General features: G+C 41.8%; 1 protein-coding gene across 1 annotated transcript in view; it reads left to right on the top strand.

The window, feature by feature from the left end:
• galnt13 (polypeptide N-acetylgalactosaminyltransferase 13) overlaps window positions 1-23,122 on the top strand; it is a 403,934-nt gene that overhangs the window by 132,211 nt on the left and 248,601 nt on the right. The window contains exon 3 of the mRNA XM_067987444.1: window positions 6,506-6,674. Within this exon, the coding sequence (XP_067843545.1) occupies window positions 6,506-6,674 (169 nt within the window). The remainder of the gene's footprint in view (window positions 1-6,505; window positions 6,675-23,122) is intronic.

Raw genomic sequence — 23,122 nt, 5'->3', positions numbered from 1 at the left:
ACAAATCCATCCAGTCTGAAAAACAACCATTCACCACTACTCTCTGTTTCCTGTCATTTAGACAACTCTGTATCCATGTTGCTATTGCCTCCTTTATTCCATGGACCTCAATCTTAATAGCAAGCCTACCATGTGGCACTTTATCAAACGCTTTTTGAAAATCCATATACACCACATCAACTGCGTTGCCTTCATCTACCCTTGCTGTTACCTCATCAAAAAACTCTATCAGGTTAGTTAAACACGATTTGTCTTTAACAAATCCGTGCTGGCTTTCACTAATCAATCCACACTCATCCAATTCTGTCCCGGATTATCATTTCCAAAAGTTTCCCCACCACTGAGGTTAAACTGACTGGCTTATAGTTGCTGGGTTTATCTTTACACCCTTTTTTGAACAAGGGTGTAACATTTGCAATTCTCCAGTCCTATGGCTGCACTCACGTATCTAAGGATGTTTGGAAGATTATGGCCAGTACCGCCGCAATTTCCCCCCTTACTTCCCTCAGCATCCTAGGATGCATCTCATCCGGACTGGGTGACTTATCTACTTTAAGTGCAGCTAGCCTTTCTAGTACCTCTTCTTTCTCAGTTTTTAGCCCATCCAGTATCTTAACTATATCTTCCTTTACTGAGACTCTGGCAGCATCTTCTTCCTTGGTAAAGACCGATGCAAAGTACTCATTTAGCACCTCAGCCATGCCCACTGCCTCCATGAGTAGATCTCTTTTATAGTCCCTAATCGGCCCCACCCCTTCTCGTACTTCCCGTTTACCGGTAACATGTCTGTAGAAGACTTTTGGATTCCCTTTTATGCTGGCTGCTAGTCTGTTCTCATACTCTGTCTTTACCCCTCTTATTTCTTTTTTCGTTTCCCCTCTGAACTTTCTATATTCTGCCTGGTTCTCACTTGTGTTATCAAGCTGACACCTGTCATATGCCGCTTTTTTCTGCTTCATCTTATTCTCTATATCCTTTGTCATCCAGGGAGCTCTGGCTTTAGTTGTCCTACCTTTCTCCCTCGTTGGATTGTACTTTGTCTGTACCTGAATCATCTCCTCTTTAAAGGCCGCCTACTGTTCAATTATAGTCTTGCCTGCCAATCTATGATTCTGATTTACCCGGGCCAGTTCTGTTCTCATCCCACTGAAATTGGCCCTCCTCCAATTGTGTATTTTTACTTGAGAGTGGACAGAGCCCTTTTCCATTGCTATTCTAAACCTTATGATACTATGATCGCTGCTCCCTAAATGCTCTCCCACTGACACTTGCTCTATTTGGCCTGTCTCATTCCCTAGAACCAAGTCCAGCAGTGCCTCCTTCCTCATTGGGTCGTACTGGTCGAGAAAGTTATCCTGAACACATTTCAAAAATTCCTCCCCTTCTTTGCCCCTAATGTTATTGTTATCTCAGTCTATATTAGGATAGTTGAAATCCCTCGTTATCACCACTCTATGGCTTTTGCACCTCTCTGTAATTTCCCTGCAAATTTGTTCCTCTATATCCTTGCCATTAGCTGGTGCCCTATAGAATACACCCAGTAGTGTAATGGCACCTCTATTGTTCCTGAACTCTAACCAAATAGATTCTGTCCTTGACCCCTCCAGGACATCCTTTTTCTCCAGCATTGCAATATTCTCCTTAATCAACACTGCCACCTCCCCTTTTTTCCTTCCCTAGCCTTCCTGAATACCTTGTATCCAGGAATATTTAGTACCCAATCCTATCCTTTTTTGAGCCAGGTCTCCGTTATCGCCACAACATCATATTCTCATGTGGCTATTTGCGCCTGCAACTCATCAACCTTGTTTACCACGCTTTGTGCGTTCACACACATGCACTGCAAACCCGTCTTAGACTTTCTTGAACTCTCTCTTGGTCTGACCCCACCTAATACCTTACTATTTCTTATTGTAGGGCTATCCTTCTCTCCTGATCCTTTATGACCCTTGTTTCCCCTTTCCAATGCTACATCCTGGTGCCCATCCCCCTGCCAAATTAGTTTAACCCCCCCCCCCCAGTACTAGCGAACTACCCGCGAGGATATTGGTGAAGTTGTAACTCATGTCGTAAATGTTTAGGAATAATAATGGACATTAGCATAAAATTACGTGTGTGTTTGGAAAGGGAAGAACACAATTCCTTAAAATGGACTTCTAACATAACTGTTATTATTTTTCCACATTTGCACATTTCCTGCACTGTGCACCAGCCCTGGTATGGGGCTACACAAATGCCAGTCTGTAAGTGATACCTAGGACTATGTATGCCACAGTGCATCAGGGTTGGGCTTCACCCTAAGCCTAACACGGCCCTCTTTTTTTTTGTTGTTTTCACTTCATTTAGCACTTGCCCAGACAGCTAGGGTTACACCAATGTTCAGCTCTCCATCAATAAAATGTTTTTTTTTATTTGTTCATGGGATTTGGGCGTCGCTGGTGAGGCCGGCATTTATTGCCCATCCCTAATTGCCCTTGAGAAGGTGGTGGTGAGCAGCATCCTTGAACCGCTGCAGTCCTTGTGGTGAAGGTTCTCCCACAGTGCTGTTAGGTAGGGAGTTCCAGGATTTTGACCCAGCGACGATGAAGGAACGGCGATATATTTCCAAGTCGGGATGGTGTGTGACTTGGAGGGGAACGTGCAGATGGTGTTGTCCCCATGTACCTGCTGCTCTTGTCCTTCTAAGTGGTAGAGGTCGCGGGTTTGGGAGGTGCTGTCGAAGAAGCCTTGGTGAGTTGCTGCAGTGCATCCTACACTGCAGCCAAAGTGTGCCGATGGTGGAGGGAGTGAATGTTTAGGGTGGTGGATGGGTTGCCAATCAAGCGGGCTGCTTTGTCCTGGATGGTGTTGAGCTTCTTGAGTTTTGTTGGAGCTGCACTCATCCAAGCAAGTGGAGAGTATTCCATCACACTCCTGACTTGTGCCTTGTAGATGGTGGAAAGGCTTTGGGAAGTCAGGAGGTGAGTCACTCGCTGCAGAATACCCAGCCTCTGACCTGCTCTTGTAGCCACAGTATTTATGTGGCTGGCCCAGTTAAGTTTCTGGTCAATGGTGACCCCCAGGATGTTGATGGTGGGGGATTCAGCGATGGTTGTACTGAGGGAGTGCTGCATTGTCAGAGGTGCCATCTTTCAGATTAGACGTCAAGCCGAAACCCTGTCTGCCCTCTCAAGTGGAGGTAAATAATCCCGTAGTACAATTTGAACAAGAACAGGGGAGTTCTCCCAGTATCTTGGCCGACATTTATCCCTCAATCTACACCACAAAAAACAGATTATCTGGTCGTTTATCTCATTGCTGTGCATAAATTGACTGATACATTTGCCTGTATTACAACAGTTACGACACATCAAAGGTACTTTATTGGCTGTGCAGTGCTTTGGTGCTAACGGAGGACATTCTTTTTTTCTAGTAGTGCATTAATAAAAAGTAAATTCACGGTAGAATCACTCAAAGTTTGTAATGTCAAAACAATGAAAAGAACAGTTTGTATTAAATGCTTATAGCCAAGAAAGTGCTGTGAAGAATATTGTATGAATGCTTAATGCATTTGTTTCAAATGTGTTATTTTGATGGAGTCATTGATGCATTCAAGATAAACTGCCTAATGCCTTAGTTAAAAAAATGTATAAGGTATTTGGTACAAGCGCATTAACTGTTTGTATGATACAACAATTTCCATGTTAATACGTGGAAAATGTGGAAAATTGCCCAGGTATGGCCTGTCCACAAAAAGCAGGACAAATCCAATCTGGACAATTACTGCCCCATCAGCCTACTCTCAATCATCAGCAAAGTGATGGAAGGTGTCGTCGACAGTGCTATCAAGCGGCATTTACTCACCAATAACCCGCTCACCGATGCTCAGTTTGGGTTCGGCCAGGACCACTCGGCTCCAGACCTGGTTACAGCCTTGGTCCAAACACGGACAAAAGAGCTGAATTCCAGAGGTGAGGTGAGAGTAACTGCCCTTGACATCAAGGCAGCATTTGACCGAGTGTGGCACCAAGGAGCACTAGTAAAATTGAAGTCACTGGGAATCGAGGAAAACTCTCCAGTGGCTGGAGTCATACCTAGCACAAAGGAAGATGGTAGTGGTTGTTGGAGGCCAATCATCTCAGCCCCAGGACATTGCTGCAGGAGTTCCTTAGGGCAGTGTCCTAGGCCCAACCATCTTTAGCTGCTTCATCAATGACCTTCCCTCCATCATAAGGTCAGAAATGGGGATGTTTGCTGATGATTACACAGTGTTCAGTTCCATTCGCAACCCCTCAGATAATGAAGCAGTCCGTGCCCGCATGCAGCAAGACCTGGACAACATCCAGGCGTAGGCTGATAAGTGGCAAGTAGCATTCGCGCCAGACAAGTGCCAGGCCATGACCATCTCCAACAAGAGAGAGTCTAACCACCTCCCTTTAACATTCAACGGTGTTACCATCACCAAATCCCCCACCATCAACATCCTGGGGGTCACCATTGACCAGAAACTTAACTGGACCAGCTACATAAATACTGTGGCTACAAGAGCAGGTCAGAGGCTGGGTATTTTGCGGTGAGTGACTCACCTCCTGACTCCCCAAAGCCTTCCCACCATTTACAAGGCACAAATCAGGAGTGTGATGGAATACTCTCCACTTGCCTGGATGAGTGCAGCTTCAACAACACTCAAGAAGCTCGACAGCATCCACGACAAAGCAGCCCACTTGATTGGCACCCCATCCACCACCCTAAACATTCACTCCCTTCACCACCAGCACACTGTGGCTGCAGTGTGTACCGTCCACAGGATGCACTGCAGCAACTCGCCAAGGCTTCTTCGACAGCACCTCCCGAATCCGTGACCTCTACCACCTAGAAGGACAAGGGCAGCAGGCACATGGGAACAACACCATCTGCACGTTCCCCTCCAAGTCACACACCATCCCGACTTGGAAATATATCGCCGATCTTCATCGTCGCTGGGTCAAAATCCTGGAACTCCCTTCCTAACAGCACTGTGGGAGAACCTTCACCACACGGACTGCAGTGGTTCAAGAAGGTGGCTCACCACCACCTTCTCAAGGGCAATTAGGGATGGGCAATAAATGCCGGCCTCACCAGCGATGCCCACATCCCATGAACGAATAAAAAAAATCTGTTCCACCGATATTCCACTGGCAAATATTCATTACTAGCCCTATAGGCTAATAATAATGCATAAGCAGAAAACATAGTATTTGTACTCTCACAGTATAAAAGATCAAAGTCCATAAATAAGGCTCAGAAGAATGGAACTATTGCATTTGCCCAAACAAACTGGGAAATAAATGTTATTAATTTATTGTAGTCCCAAAAGCAGTAATTGGTATTTCATTCATTTGTATTAAATATGAAAAATTAAATAGAGTTGCAAACGTTTTGTACCAAAGCATGTGCAGTGCGGAAAGGTACAATGATCATTTTAAAGTTTTGGTTTATAGCTTTCAGCATGGAAGTTATGTTTGCCATAGTGAAGAACTGAGCTGGTAACTCAGTAATTCAGGGCATTTTTTGTGATATGATTTACTTAATCAATAAATCAAAACTTAAAATCGGAAAGGATTACTATCGATAGACAGAAAATGAATAAAGTGCAAGAATGAGTGGGGAGCACAAGTAAAATGATTATCTGGTTGCTGGTAATATATGAAGTCTTAGAATTTAGTAACTGGTATTATGAAAAATCGTGTGAACAAAATTGCAAACCTAAAATTACTTAATTGGACCATTTAATTTAAAGGAAAAAGGAAAGGACTTGCATTTATAGACTGCCTTTCACAACCTCAGGACGATCCAAAGTGCTTTACACCCAATGAAGTACATCCACATCCTCCTCTGGTATTCCTGCAGTCCACTTTCACCTTCCTTCATAAACATGGAGGTTTATTTAGCATTTCCACCATTCCCTCACTTTCAAATAAAAGACGGCCCCTTCATCTCAAATGGTCCCATCCATTTCTGCACATGAGCATGTGCTGGCTGCCATCATTTTATAACTTTAGCAATTGCCAGTAACATTCTAAATCAGGTCATATCCCATCATTGCAAGAGCACTGTAAAAAAGCAGGTTTGTGGAAATTATGTCTGTGTGTGGATTTAATGAAGTGTGCTCTGAATATGGGAACACTCTAATCCAATCACGAAAGATGTGTTTCCCACAGGCAGCCCACTGCCTGGGCTGGCGCTTTCCATTAATCTTTAATTTATGGCAATTTCCCGCTTGTTCTGGTGGGATTGGCCGTGCAAAACAAGTAAGCAGTATGTCTTGCTGTGCATCGTTCTCGCTGAAGCCAGGTGTTTTACTCTCAAATTCTGAATCGCAAGTGACATGAAATATACGTAGTTTACTGTGCAGAATATGGAATGGTGTTCAAAGGGATTTTTTCAATTAACAATTGGTGTATTTTGGATTTAATAAAATAAGGCTCTGTTGTTATGTATGTTTACATTCAGTATTCTAATCTATAACATTGTTTCTGTGTTCCAGCTGTCATATCCAGAGCACAAGAAGGTCCAGGTGAGATGGGAAAGGCAGTCCTTATTCCTAAAGAAGATCAGGAGAAAATGAGGGACTTGTTCAAAATCAACCAGTTTAATCTCATGGCCAGTGACATGATTGCATTGAATAGAACTCTACCAGATGTGAGATTGGAAGGGTAAGTCTTATTCAACTTTGAAACTTTGAATATATTGTCGTCTTCCCATTATGAAACAAATGATTTATGGCCAACAACACAAATCAGATTATTACTTCTGTTACAATTTGGGCTCACTCCCAATGTGTGCTATTCACGTTTACATCAAAATTAGCATCCATAGGGAGACCTGTGTTTCCTTTGATCTGAATCAGCCAACCTTACGCATGGAGTGAATGAATTCGTGTGTGTCAGGATTAACAATTGTCCTTTTTTTACTGAGTTATTCGGCACTGATGTTTCACATGAATTTCCCACGATGTGCTCCTGTCCTCTTGACAGGTGAATAACCATCACGCTGTCAGGCCATATAATTCAGGTTAGTATATCAGTCAAATTTATTACAAGAAAGAAATTCACACAGAAGCAGATATTATCGATTTCTATCTCCATGTCATGCTGTAGAAATATGGTTAGGTGAGCTGAAGATACTAGGGCTAAAGCTGAGCAATAGCCCTCATTTCCTTTGAAATGAAGTCCACATATTTTGAAGAACACTCCATTCCACGATCAAAGCAAGCCTTTCATTTCTTTAGTATTGATCTTGAGACAAATACTTCCGCTTTGATGAGCAGGTCCTGGCAAACTGTGCCTTTTGAACAATGGCTTATAATCACAAGGGTGCATGGGAAGGCGGAAGTCATGGAATTTAGGAAGGCTAACTCCATCCTATCCTAAATCAGTGATTTTATATATGGGTATATGTCCTGACATGACATATTTTCCTGAGTTGGGGGTCATTTGGCATATAGGATTGGTTTCCAGCAGGATTCCTACTGCCAAGAAGAGTTCACCAGTGCTGAAGATGGAAATGAAGCAGTGCTGCAGCACCCGAACAAGGTGAGGGACCTTAAAGGGACAGAAGATCCACAAAGATGTGGAAAGCTCCCAGACTTACAGGCCTCGGTCTCTGCCACGGCCTACAAAGGTAAATGTAGGACAAATCCAACCCGAACAATTACCGTCCTATCAACCTACTCGCAATCATCAGCAAAGTGATGGAGGGAGTCATCAACAGCGCTAACAAGCGGCACGTAATCACCAATAACCTGCTCGCTGATGCTCTGTTTGAGTTCCGCCAGGATCACTCAGCTTCAGACTACATTACAGCCTTGGTCTAAATATGGATAAAAGAGCTGAATTCCAGAGGTGAGGTGAGAGTGACTGCCCTTGACATCAAGGCAGCATTCGAATGAACGTGCATCAAGGAGCCCTAGTAAAACTGAACTCAATGGGGATCAGGTGGGAAAACTCTCCAGTGGCTGGAGTCATACCTAGCATAAAGGAAGATGGTTGTGGTTGTTGGAGGCCAATCATCTCAGCCCCAGAACATCACTGCAGGAATTCCTCAGGGCAGCGTCCTAGGCCCATTTATCTTCAGATACTTCATTAATGACCTTCTCTCCATCATAAGATCAGAAGTGGGGTTGTTTGCTGATGATTGCAGTGTTCAGTTCCATTCGCAATTCTTCAGATAATGAAGCAGTCCATACCCGTGTGCAGCAAGACCTGGAGAAGTGGCAAGTAATATTTGTGCCGCAAAAGTGCCAGGCAATGACCATCTCCAACAAGAGAGAGTCTAACCACCTCCCCATGACATTCAATGGCATCACCATCACCGAATCCTCCACCATTGACCAGAAACACAACTGGATCAGCCACATAAATGCCATGGCTACTAAAACTGGCCATGGGCTGGGTATTCTGTGGTGAGTGACTCTTCTTCTGACTCCCCAAAGCCTCTCCACCACCTACGAGGTACAAGTCAGGAGTGTGATGGAATTCTCCCCACTTGCATGAATGGGTGCAGTTGCAACAACACTCAAGAAGCTCATCACCATCCAGGACAAAGCATCCACCACCTTAAACATTCACTCCCTCCACCACCGGCGCATAGTGGCTGCAGTGTGTACTACTTATAGGATTCACTGCAGCAACTTGCCAAGGCTTCTCTGACTGCACCTCCCAAACCTTTGACATTCACCACCTAGAAGGACAAGGGCAGCAGATGCATGGGAATGCCATCACCTCCAGGTACCCATCCAATTCAAACTCCATCCAGACTTGGACATATATTGGTGTTCCTTCATTGTCATGTCAAAATCTTGGCCCTCCTTACCTAACAGCACAATGGGGAGTACCTTCACCACATGGTTCAAGAAGAAGGCTCACCATTATCTTCTTGAGGGCAACTATGGATGGGCAATAAAGGCTGGCCTTGCCAGCAACACCCACTTCCCGAGAAGGAATAACATTTTTAAAAATGTGTGTAGCCTGCATTGGAGGGAGAGTAGACCTCTTTGAGGCCCGCTCCCTCCATCTGCAAAATTTGGGGCTTTACTCCCATTAGCTCGGGCTTACCACCTTTCACCAAGCAGTCTCAGGTAGTGGCATTAAGAGGACTGGCCAGGAGCAAATTCAGTCAGCAAGTTGGGCCTGGGTCATCCTTCCACTTGGCAGGCAAAGAAAAAGCAGACAGCAGTGATCCCGAACGGGATTGGGAGGGCCATTGCCGGTGAGGCAGACAGCCCAAATTGGAGCACCACTAATGGATGAGCTGCCTCTGGAGATGCGACAGATGCTGGCAGCTCATCCCAATTCTTATATAAGACCCAATTTCGGACGAGCTTTGGCTCTCCTGGTTCGGGTGCGCGCCGTGCCCGAAAACAGACCATAGCGAATTTCCACCCGAGAGTCTATTTCGCATGTCTACTTTATATCTATCTCTCTGAGTGAGATCTGTTAAACAGTAGAGTAGCAAGAGAACACTACTGCCTTTATGACTCTTGCCGTATAGCTGAATTTCATGTGTTCTTATCAGTCAAATTACCTGTTGTGTTTTTTTTAACTTGAGAAATGTGGTTGTGTTATGCCTTCAAGATACTGTAACTCATCAAAATAGTATTATTTTCTACTTTCCAAAAGGAAGATGTTTGGAGAGAGAAGAGGACTTGGGCCAATTTTGTTACTGAACATTATTTGAAATTCCTAACTGTTCTCGGGCTAGAAATGTAGTTTAAATGTATTTTCCTATTTTAAAATATTTACTCCAATTACTTTATTATTAAATTCATTGAAACTTGATAGAAACTGAAGGATATTCCTCTTCAGTTATTACCCTCCATTTGATTTTATTGTGTATCAATTTTATTACTAAATTATACTATACTTAATATTTCAATAAATTGAAATGCAATTTAATGTAATATCATTGACTTATTGTCTTAATCTACATAATATTTGATTTTAATTTTGAAACTTAAAAGTGATGTATTTTTATATTATTGCACATTCATTAAAGCTGCAACGTCCTACAGTTGCTCTATAATATTTTTTTCTGATATCTAGGTAAAACGTTGCTCTCGTCTTGTTCATTTTTGGTATGATGTTTGAGTATAATATTTTTCATTGTAATGGTCAATTTCAGGAACACAGTGTGATTATTGCTCTATTCCCCCCCCCCCCCCCCACCCCACCCACCGCCTCCTTCAACTCCTGAGTTGTGATGCTTATGATCTGAAGTCATGCTTTTGTTTCTCCATTTCCTTCCTTATTTGGGTATCTGTTCCACACATCTGTCAGTGGGTGTTAAATGGAAATTAACACTTCAGTAAGAAAATATGTATTTCAGGCCCACTAGCACTATTGGGTACATGTGTTTAATCATTTCCTGATAACAAATGTACTGGAGATTTCAGACTTCTTATAGACTTCATGAAGTTTAAAGAGATACATCTGGAAGACTTACTATGAAAGACAGGAGTGGATACTCTTACCATTATTATCAGATTTGTTCTTCCATAGATCCTGTTTAGCAGACTTTATGGATATCAGATGCTTTTACAAATTGCTAGGAGTATTTATGATGAGCCTTGCGAATGTGGCATGCATGATTATCCTGAAATCAGCTGCTAGCTAAATCAAGTTAACTGCATGTCAGAAGCCATGGTGGGGATTATCTCAGAGCTGTGATTCTAGTAACAATTTCCTTAAATGTAGAATAAAATACGCTTCATTCCTACACTACCTTGATCAAGTACTCCTTTTGATGCAGGACAAAATCAGCAGGACAAAATCAGCAGGACAAAATCAGAAAGATGAGACCCGCTTATGCACTTCTGTTATTGCTTCTATGCAGGACCTAGAATTGTAGGTACCTCTTAATTTATGCACCTCTACCTAAGGTTTCTATGATGTGGAGATGCCGGTGATGGACTGGGGTTGACAATTGTAAACAATTTTACAACACCAAGTTATAGTCCAGCAATTTTATTTTAAATTCACAAGCTTTCGGAGACTTCCTCCTTCCTCAGGTAAATGTTCAGGAGCTCCTTGAAGCCTACGCATTTATACATATAGAACAATACATGGTGTTTACAGACTGCCCCTGCAACTGCCCGTTGCCAAGGCAATCACCGTGTTCAGACAGAGAGGTGTCACCTGCAGAACCCCCGAATACACATTCAACAAAAAAACAAACAGGGAAAAAAAACAGAGAAAAAAAAACAGAGAGGCAGAAACATCCGGAAGGCAGAGAAAGCCAGCAAATGACCCATTATATTAAAAACAGATAACATTTGTTCGCTGGTGGGGTAACGTGTAGCGTGACATGAACCCAAGATCCCGGTTGAGGCCGTCCTCATGGGTGCGGAACTTGGCTATCAATTTCTGCTCGACGATTTTGCGTTGTCGTGTGTCTCGAAGGCCGCCTTGGAGTACGCTTACCCGAAGGTCGGTGGATGAATGTCCATGACTGCTGAAGTGTTCCCCGACTGGGAGGGAACCCTCCTGTTTGGCGATTGTTGCGCGGTGTCCGTTCATCCGTTGTCGCAGCGTCTGCATGGTCTCGCCAATGTACCATGCTCTGGGGCATCCTTTCCTGACAGACAGGTAATTTGCCCCACCAGTTTACCTGGCCAAGTGATGAACTTGGAAATTACCCTTACCGTGTCTTGCTACCTGTTGCACACTTGCTTAATTATAATGTTGTATCTGTGTCCAATTCTCTTACTCATTGTTTCTCTCGCACTTTGTCTATTCTGTATGTCATCAGTGTCTACGACTTTCACATCTGTTTCCTTATTGATGTACTCTTTTTAATGCGCACTGCAAGATGGGAGCCAACACGTATTGGGTTAGAGGTTGGAGAAGTTGTCAGAGATATTGTAATAAGCACTAATGGATAGATTTGGAGACTTGAGGATGGAGGGGATTGGGGGATTTAGAGACTCGAGTTTGGGATTCCAGGAGAACTGGGAAGTATTGCAGTCTGTGAACAGTTATATTAGGTGCATTGCAGGATGGGCTGTGGATCAGTGCAGTTGGGATCAGGGGGGTGAGCTGGCATGTCAGAATGCTGTAGGTACATGATCTGTGGGAACATTGAGGAGTGAGATGGATTCTGGGAGTGCCTAGAGGAGAGTTGGGAGCTAGAAGCACTGAAGGTGTCTGAGCACAGAGGGGTGGAGAACCATAGATGTGCCATCTCACCATTGATAGTCTCCTCCTGGACCCTCTCTCCAACCCTGGATATTTTGGTGAGGTCAGCATTGGAGTTCTGCAGTGGGTTGAATCACAGCATAACTGCTGGGATTGTGCCCTTGTGGATTTTTAGGGCCAACATTACCACTGAGAGAAATTGGAGAACTTGAGCAATTTTATTGGTTGCTTTTGTACAGTTTGGCAGTTTGTCAATGGTAGGTTTTTCTACCTGTCCATTGGTTCATAATGATTGCTTTCACTACTTGCCTGTATCTGGACAAATTAAGTTAACATATAGCAGCCTTCGAGAAAGTACGATGGACACTTTGCATGTTTGATACTTTGAAGTATGATTTACAGTTTCCTATGCACTTTAAAAGTTCAAGACACATAATTTCAAGTCTTCCTATACATAGAGCAACAGCGCGTAATGTGATTTGATTGAGGTTTTCAAGATTTTGAAAGGAATTGATAGGGTAGATGGAGAGAAACGTTTTCCGCTGGTGGCGAGTCTAGGATAAGGGGACCTAACCTTAAAATCAGAGCCAGGCCTTTCAGGAAAGAAGTTAGGAAACATTCCTTCATGCAAAGGGTGATATAAGTGTGGAACACACCCCCCCAAAAAGCTAGCTGTCAATAATTTTAAATCTGAAATCGATAAATTTTTACTAGCCAAGGCAGGTGGATGGAGTTAGGATACAGATCAGCCAGGATCTCATTGAATGGAGAAACAAGCTCGAGGAGCTGAATGACCTACTCCTGTTCTTAAGTTCCTATAATGGTCTGATTTCCCTTTACTTTACAGCTAGGGAATGCTTATTTCATGGGCACAAAGGAAAGAAAAGAGAGGCAGAGATCCATTTTGCAGGGGGCAAAGATCCATTTTGTGGTGTTTTTTCTCCCTTTACGCTGCATGAATATGTCCAGAATTCTTCCGAGACAGGTACGGAACGCTTGCACCTAGATTGTTATAACGTGCAAAGTGAGGCCTTAGAGATATGACCAACATCTCATTTTCTTGGGTCTCCAATTGGAGTGATAAATGGGACTGCATTCACAGTTAGTGGAGTGGCCCTTACTGCCTGCTCTAGTCCCCTCAGAATGGTGAATCTGAGAGGGATAAGCGCATGTCTCGAAAAGGTAAGTAACTTTTCTTCTCTGGCCAAAATGATGACCAATACAGCAGCCAGAGGATCCTGATGTTGGCAGCCATTACCACTACTGCAGGCCCTTCCAGACCTCTCCTGTTTTGGGGTGCATCCCTGCCAAGGGAAGGGTCTGCACCAGAGAGGACAGCAGACCTGTGCACATAATCAGCCCCATAACATTTTATTGGGATGCAGAGTGTAGAAGGTGGGCACTAAATTAATGACAAATATTACATGCAAACACATACAGATTTTTAATTTTTATACTCAGCCAAAGATTACATTATACCACCTATACCAACTCTGATAAAATTATATGTACATTAAAATTATTCTAGTTCTTTGTAGTTATCCTGAAGAATACTCAGATGAGTTTTTAAAACATTGCTGGCATCTGTTATACTTGTGTGCTTTAGTTGCACATTTTTCGCAGTTAGTTATTATTAAATGTTATTGTGAACCAGTTGTGAGGCACAGTATGTAACCAGTATGCCCAGGAACACTATGCTTGCCTCAGGATTTCCATAAACTCCAGATTAAAAATAAGCAATTTCCAATCTTTGATCCACAGCTTGTTTAATCATTGATTCAACAATTTAATCTCAACACAAAAAGGAAAATTGCTTGCCAAGAGCTTAATTTATACAGTTAAATTCGAACCGTGCTATTGTCTTGAGATGAAATCTGACAGTGGACTTGACCGTATTTAATGTGCTGATAATTGTGAATATTTTGTGCTTGAATTAGGATTGTACATTAAACTTCAGTTGGGAATTCTATTGCCTGTGAATAAATGGGAAGCAGCTTACAGCATTGGAATTCTGCATTTAGATCAGCATGTATTTGTGTGGAGTCAACCTTAGCAGGCTTTTGAGGTAATTGAGTTAGAGGGAATGTCTATCATGTACTCGGCCTAATCTGCACATATAAATTAAGACTAATTAACTTCATAAAGATAGGACTGAGCAGTTTTTTTAAAAGTTCCTGATTAATGAACATGTAGAAAATTCATGCGGCTGATGCAGTTTCTGCAACACATCCTTACGCCACCCCCCCCCCCCCCCCCTCCAAAAACAATATTGGGGGTGATGTTCAATTCCTGTTCACCTGTTTCTCACCTGAAAAATGGGCGGATGGTAGTGGAGTATCGGGGTTGGGGGCATTGGGGGGGGAGAATGTTCCTCCTGACCCCACTAAATAAAAAACTGCAGTCTGCTGCCAGCTGCTGGGTGGGGCTCCTGGGTGAGCCTCCCCTCCCACCCCCCCTTTTTTCTTACTACTGACCGCTGACCTGGCTCACCCATGGAGCCACCTGATTTCCCGACCCCTGGTGTGCGAGCTGCTCACTAACACTCATTAAGTACTCAGCAGCTCGCCCGAATTATGCTGATGAGACCTGAGCCTGAAAATGGTTCGGGCCTCCTGACACTGGCTTTGGGCTTGTACAGCCACTCTGCTGACTTCACACTCGGTTTGGGCGGAAGATAAAAATGATCCTTTCTGTCTGGTTACAGAGGCAAAGTTGGAAAAGAAAGAACATTTAATTAACATCAGTTGAGGTTTATGTTTCTGTGATCCCTTTGATCCTTGAATGTGAGATTTGCCCAGTGCCAAGATTTAAAAAAAATGAAAACTTAACTTGCTGTGTCATTGCTTTTTATGTAGCAGTGATTAAAAAAGAAAATTCATCCTTTCTTCCATAGACATTGTTTCCTGGCTCAGTGGCTCAGTGGCATGGCGCAGGCAAAGCTGCCAGGATTTACATGTAAATTGTAAAAGCTCCCGTCACTTTGTGAATTTCAGCTACAAACAGTGCTGTTCTTCCGTTCAGAAAATTAATATAGCTGCTAAGAGATATCAATGGAGTTGTTTTAGCTGTCGACACAGCCAGTGCTGGCAGTGGTTGCCATTTGCAAGGCACCCTGCTCAGTAAAACTTGGCAGGGAAGAAGAGGCCCTCGAGGCAAGTCAAGAACTTTCTTTAGTGAGGCTAGGAGGAGCAGAGAGCCCCACAAGAAAAGTCTGGGCATCTGCCACCAGGGGTTCCCTCTCCCTTCCCACCTGCAAAATGGCTCCTTTCTCTTCTTCTCTCCCTCCCCCTCCCCCCCCCCCCAATATAACTTACCTTGGTGCGAGTTGGTGGCCGCCAGGACCCATGATTTTGACACCCTGTAGCTGGCCTGCTGCCTCTTTCGGCCCTTTTCAGGTGGACAGCTGGCTGACAGGATGTCAATGAGGCCCGATCCTTTCTCCACTCAATAATATACTACAAGATTGAAATTATTGTTGTTTTACTATTTGTGTAGTAGCACATGAAAGCAAAAACCATCTGCTTGCAACTGTGAACTGTTTAGATGACCAGCTTCCAATTGAAAGCAACATAAAACAAAGCAATCTCCTGCTAGTATTGATTTGAACTCATGAGAACATTGTAGGCATAAACAGAGGACAGATTCACGGGGCCAGATTTTGCTGTAGCAGGGCATCGAACGGCGTCTGCTGTTAGTTAAACTTGCCCCAGCACCCTTCAGCTTAAAAAAAATTCTGCCCACAAAGTTGCTGAAAGTGTGAGCTGATAATGAGGGAAACAGGGCATCTGGGACCTGAGTGAACAGGAGAACCAACAGGGTATCTCCTTAACCGATGAGATTTAAGGATTGGGAAATAAACAGCGGAAGGACTGAGAAGGAGGGTGAATTCATTGTCAAATCAGGTATAGAGAGGGTAAGAGAGAGAAAAAAGAGACAGAGAGGAAAAATAAGAAAAAAAAATTAAAATTTGACATTTTTAAAATTGCCCCAAAAAAGTCAAAACCTGAAGGAATGAGACGCCATACTTGTAATAGTTAATTTTCAGTGCCAGAGAAGTTGATTGGCAGTAATTAACAATTACCACATCGTTAAAAGGGTACTTGCACTTAATTACTAGCCCTAAATGTCTGCGGCGGATTTAGTTTGTATCTATCGCTCAAATACAGCAACTTCATGATATTCAATGCATTTCAATGGTGAGGCAGACAGTGAAATGCCATTTTCGCGAAGCTAACTGTGGAGCAGCACAACTCGGACAGCAACCTTTGGATATTCGCATTTAACCGCATATCTACTCCTCGCCTGAAGTTGCTGTACCATTGACGCATAAATAACGGTGAGCGTCATTAGCCTCACCATTATTTTGACTGAAAATTCTGGCTCATAGTTTAAAACCCTCCACTGTAGCTGTCATAATCCTCCTTTGCATCAGTTCTCAATATAAGTGAGGTATGACTAGGTGATTTAAAGTCATTCAACCTGGCAATCATAATAAGAACATAGAGCATTGCATACATTTAAAAAAAAACCTTGAAGTACCCAATATTAATTTATTTAGTCTGGATTAGTAAAGTAAAGTGATTTCTTCTTTTTCATCATGTCTCACTTATCGATGCTTCCTGATAATACATGGGATGCAGCCTAGAAAGGACTTGGTGTGTAACATTGTACCAATCCCCAATACAACCCAGCATGGTGCCTCAAGTGAAGCTATGGATATCCCTTCTGGGTTTCAACATTAATATGATTCTCTGATAAACTGGTTGTAGTTGTTAAAATGGGGATAATGATAACTACTATCACTTTAGTTCATGTTCTATCTCAGTCTCAGTTAGATGTTGCACATAATCTTGTCTGTTGTGTATAGAAACCTTTTGCTTTAAAGAAGGGGAACCCACAACTTCACAGGATCAAATCTAGGTTATTCAACATTGGAACTGATTAAATAAGGGACAACAGGTGGAAATGCATAAATACAAATATTAGTGAGTTCGTTTTTGAAGTGAGTGTGAATTATGTGCAGATGGGATTAAGAGCCAATGCTTGTGCCTTATATTCTCCAGCTGAGAAGAATGTCATTCTCCTGCCCTTCAGTGGACAGAATATGATTTGAGAAATCAATTGCACTATACTGGAGTTGATAAAGAACTGTGAGCCTGGCATTGAAAGCTGTGTAATGAGCAGTTTGCCTTCAATTGTATATTCCACAACCCAGAGCTTAGATTAGATTTAAGATTTTAAAGCTTCTTGATTATTTTAGTAGGGCAGCCTTTGGTACATTACTTTTGTAGTAAATCTACTGGCTTGCTTTTTGGTTTCTTTAACCACGTATTTTTAAGCTAGAGAAAATATAATTTATTTTTAGAACCCTATGGAAGTTTCAGTAAATACCAGTATATCGACCGATAAACAATGAAGGGTAAAAATAAACAAAGATTGTCATCAATTGGAAATGTTCAAAAAACATGCAGAAAATAATCTTCCCAGAAGAACTATCTTTTTGCCCAGAGAGTGGATTCCCCATCCCAAATTAGGCCACAGTGAACGTCACAGTGGCCTAATCATCTTTTTGCGACTTAGATGTCCTTATTATTTTCTTCCTAAAACAGGACCATAGATTATAATTTTCCTTTTTAAATTTCTTATGCAAAAAATCATACTTTTCAAGATTTGTAAAATTTCTAGTTGCCACTTATTAATAGTGGTACTTCCATCTCTCTTGAAGATTCCAGGGCACACTTATTAGTTATGAAGAGACTAAAGAGAATTTGTCCAGTTTTAGGTCTGGACTGGCTAACAGATATGTGTTCTTTGAGAAGTACAAAATGGGGTTGCTGGGACCAAACTATGAATTTTTTTTCTCATGAATTAAAAAACTCCCCTTTTCCATTCCTGAGGACAGAACGTGTGAATAACCTCAGAGCCAATGCAACAAAATTCTTTCCCCTGCTTCGTATCGTCAAATACGAAGACTTCTCACATTTCAGTACTCTGAAATGAATCAGTATGCTTTCCAGTCCACCCTAAGCCTTAACCTGGACTGGACTGGAACCCAGTTCTTCCAAGGTTCTAAAATCCAATTTCATCTGAAATCTTTTAAGAACTGTGGATGGAACACTAGGAGCAACATGGGAAATATGCTACATTTAAAGAGTGAACAATTTAGGAACATTGTTGTGAAAGAATATGTAGTAATTTTTGTTTCAAATTTAATGATTTTGAGGAGCTAGGATAACAACAAATGCAAGAAATAAAGAAAATTAATATGTATTGCTTGTCACTATAAATTCAAGTGTTTACCAATTACTTGGTATCCCTACAGGGACCACATGGTTAATTAGAGAGCCACGTACAGAAAATAGGTTTTCTAAATGTACTCTGTACTCACAGGAATAGGTTTCATAATAGACACCCAATGATGAAATGGCCTCTGGGTGGTATTAATAATTCAAACCTTAGTGGCAGATTCAATCTAGCTTTTTTTCATCAGTTACAGTTTCTATTTCTCGATTTTCTTCTTACTCTTCATTTCCACATTTACTGCTTTTCTCATTATTTCCATCCATCCTGATTTCTGTTCTAATCTCCACAGCTATTTTTTTATGCTGTGTGCTAAGTGACTGCTGATTGCAACGAAACTTCTTCAAAGATAGGTTATAATAAAACAGTTAATAATTAAAATGATCCATGAAAATACTTTGGAGTAACGGCACTTGAGAGATAGCTGTGGAGTTTAGAACTTAAATCAGGATTGATGAAAATAATGAGGGAAGCAGTAAATGTGGAAATGAAGAGTAAGAAGAAAATTGAGAAAAGGAAACAAAAATCACAAAATAGAAATAATTCGTGTTCACTAACAGTTTACGGAAAAGACTGAAAGAAATGTAGAAATGGGCAAATAAAGAATGATAAAAAAGATGACTGTTAAGAGATGAAATGCACATCTCAAAATGTCAAATATGTATTTAAAATTACACCAATTTAAATGTGATTTATTCCAAATGTGTTTTTTTGAAGATGCGTAGAAACAAGGACCCTACTAGACACTACTGTCATTAGACCCAGGACATTCACTTATAAATATTTGTTTTACAAATTGGTTGTCCACAAATTTGAGGGTAAGTTTTGCAGTGTGCTATCACCTTTATTGTTTAGAAACCTATCTGAAGGGACAAGGTCAAACAACAGAATTATTTACCAATCATTAGCTTTTTAAACTGACAGTCAGCATTTTAACTGATATCAGTTTCTCAGCATTTTACAAGAAAACGCAACTTTTTCACTGAGGTTGGAGTTTTTCAGCAAAAATCAATTAAATTGGTTGGATGGTGGGACTGAAAGTCGTTAGAAACAATCTAATCTAAAGACAAATCTAAAGGCACTGTATCTGAATGCAGGAAGCATTCGTAATAAGGTAGACAAAATAACAGCGCAAATAGATGTAAACGGATATGATATAATAGCAATTACAGAGACATGACTGCAGGGTGACCAAGGCTGGGGGCTGAGTATCCAAGGGTATTCAATATTTAGGAAGGACAGGCAAAAAGGAAAAGGCGGTGGGGTGGCTTTGTTAGCAATGGACGAAATCAGAGCACTAGTGAGAAAGGATATTGTAGAATCATTCTGGGTGGAGTTAAGAAGCACCAAGGGGCAGAAAACACTGGTGGGAGTTGTCTAAAGCCTCCAAACAGTAGTAGTAATGTAGGGGATGGCATCAAACAGGAAATTAGAAATGCAGGTAACAAGGGTACTACAGTAATCATGGGTGACTTTAATCTGCATATGGAATGGCCAAACCAAATTAACAATAATACTGTGGAGGATGAATTCCTGGAGTGTGTAGGAGATAGTTTTTTGTAGTAGAGATAGTACGTTGAGGAGCCAACCAGTGAACAGGCTATCCTAGATTGGGTATTGTGCAATGAGAAGGGGTTAATTAATAATCTTGTTGTGCGGGGTCCTTTATGGAAGAGTGACTGTAACATGATAGAATTCTTCATTAAGATGGAAAGTGAAGTAGTCCAATCCGAAACTCGCGTCCTAAATCTAAACAAAGGAAACTACGACAGTATGAGGAGTGGATTGACTATGATAGATTGGGAAACATCATTAAAAGGCATGATGGTGGATAGGCAATGGCTAACATTTAAGGAACAAACGCATGAATTGCAACAATTATACATTCCCTTCTGGCACAAAAACACAAAAGGAAAAGCGGCCCAGCCATGGCTAACAAAAGAAATTAAGGATAGATTTAGATCCAAAGAGGAGTCATATAAAGTTGCTAGAAAAAGTAGCAAGCCTGAGGATTGGGAGCAGTTTAGAATGCAGCAAAAAAGGACCAAGAGATTGATTAAGAGGGGATAAATAGAGTACGAGAGTAAACTTACAAGGAACATAAAAGTGGACTGTAAAAGCTTCTACAAGTATGTAAAAAGAAAAAGATTAGTGAAGACAAATGTAGGTCCCTTACTGTCAGAAATGGGAGAATTTATAATGTGGAACAGGGAAATGGCGGAGCAATTAAACAAATATTTTGGTTCTGTCTTCACGGAAGAGGACACAAATAACTTCCCAGAAATGCTCGGGAACCAAGGGTCTAGTGAGAAGGAGGAATTAAAGGAAATTAGTATTAGTAAAAAAATATTGCTGGAGAAATTAATGGGACTGAAAGCCGATAAATCCCCAGGACCTGATGATCTGCATCCCAGAGTAATAAAAGAGAGCCATGGAAATAGTGGATGCATTAGTTGTCATCTTTCAAAATTCTATAGATTATGGAACAGTTCCTGCAGATTGGAGGGTGGCAAATGTAAGCCCACTATTTAAAAAAGGAGGAAGAGAGAAAACAGGGAACTACAGACCGGTTAGCCTAACATCGGTAGTAGGGAAAATGCTAGAGTCTATTATAAAGGATTTGATAACAGGACACTTAGAAAATATCAACGGGATTAGACAAAGTCAACATGGATTTATGAAAGGGAAATCGTGTTTGACCAGACTTCTGGAGTTTTTTGAGGATGTAACTGGTAGAATAGATAACGGAGAACCAGTGGATGTGGTTTATTTAGATTTTCAGAAGGCCTTTGATAAAGTCCCACATAAGAGGCTAGTGTGCAAAATTAAAGCACATGGGATTGGTGGTAATATACTGGCATGGATTGAAAATTGGTTAACAGACAAGAAACAGAGAGTAGGAATAAATGGGTCTTTTTCAGGGTGGCAGGCAGTGACTAGTGGGGTACCGCAGGGATCAGTGCTTGGGCCCCAGCTAGTCACAATATATATCAATGATTTGGATGAGGGAACCAAATGTAATATTTCCAAGTTTGCTGACGACACAAAACTAGGTGGGATCGTGAGTCGTGAGGAGGATGCAAAGAGGCTTCAAGGTGATTTAGACAAGTTGAGTGAGTGGGCAAATACATGGCAGATGCAGTATAATGTGGATAAATGTGACGTTATCCACTTCGGAAGGAAAACAGAAAGGCAGAGTATTATTTAAATGGTGATAGATTGGGGACTGTTGATGTACAAAGGGACCTGAGTGTCCTTGTACACCAGTCACTGAAAGCAAACATGCAGGTGCAGCAAGCAGTTAGGAAGACAAATGGTATGTTGGCCTTCATTGCAAGACGATTTGAGTCCAGGAGCAAGGATGTCTTACTGCAGTTATAGAGCGCCTTGGTGAGACCACACCTGGAGTATTATGTGCAGTTTTGGTCTCTTTACCTAAGAAAGGATATACTTGCCATTGAGGGAATGCAGCGAAAGTTCACCAGACTGATTCCTAGGATGGCAGGACTGTCGTATGAGGAGAGATTGGGTTGACTCGGCCTGTATTCACACGAGTTTAGAAGAATGAGAGTGGATCTCATTGAAACATATAAAATTCTGACAGGGTTAGACAGACTGGATGCAGGGAGGATGTTTCCCCTGGCTGGGGGGTCCAGAACAAGGGGTCATAATCTCAGGATATGGGGTCGGACATTTAGGACTGAGATGAGGCGAAATTTCTTCACTGAGGGTGGTGAACCTGTGGAATTCTCTACCACAGAAGGCTGTGGAGGCCAAGTCACTGAATATATTTAAGAAGGAGCTAGATAGATTTCTGGACACAAAAGGCATCAAGGGGTATGGGGAGAGAGCGGAAATATGGTATTGAGATAGAGGATCAGCCATGATCATATTGAATGGCGGAGCAGGCTCGAAGGGCTGAATGGCCTACTCCTGCTCCTATTTTCTATGTTTCTATCAATCTGACATTACTTTCTCGGACTGTTACTTTTGCATGAACTTGAGGTAGAAATATTTTCAGATGAGCTGATGGTTTCTAAGAGGGTAATGTTAACCTCACTTGCCCAGTGGGAAACTGAAGGGATCAAATTGGCTGCCCGTTTTACACCCTGCCTTTTTTTACTTTCCATTGACTTCAATAGAAAATAAAGCAGAGCAGGGTGTAATAGATCGTTGAAGTGAGCATTCATGTTATCCTCTAGAAACTTAACTGCTACGAACTGGACGTGTTTATATATACCTAGTTTATCCCTTTTTAAACAGCGATGTTACATTGGCAATCCTCCAGTCCTCTGGCACAACTTCCATATTTAAGGACGTTTGAAAGACTGTGGTCAGAGCTTCTGCTATTTCCTGTCTCACTTCCCTCTGCATTCTAAGAATTGTGTCTCTGGTCCCAGTGCTTTTTCCACTTTGAGTTACAACAATTTTCCTATCACTGAACTTAAAGAATTGCCAGAATTTGAAAATAAAATAGGTAGCAAGGTTGGAGTGGTGGTGAGTTTTCCTTCATTTAAAAATATAAATTGCCTGAGAGTCCCATAGTTAGAATTTTACTACAGTGTATAATTGTGGTGTACGTGCATTGTAGTGGAAGTCCCTTTTGTTACTATGCAGTAACTAAGGAGAGAATCTGCATTGTTTGTATTAGAGCATTCAATATTCCTGGG

The sequence above is a fragment of the Heptranchias perlo genome, chromosome 7 (assembly GCF_035084215.1).
Source record: "Heptranchias perlo isolate sHepPer1 chromosome 7, sHepPer1.hap1, whole genome shotgun sequence".
In the NCBI taxonomy this organism is placed as follows: domain Eukaryota; kingdom Metazoa; phylum Chordata; class Chondrichthyes; order Hexanchiformes; family Hexanchidae; genus Heptranchias; species Heptranchias perlo.
Note: the sequence above shows the minus strand (reverse complement) of the source record. Positions and strands in the feature narration are given on the sequence as shown.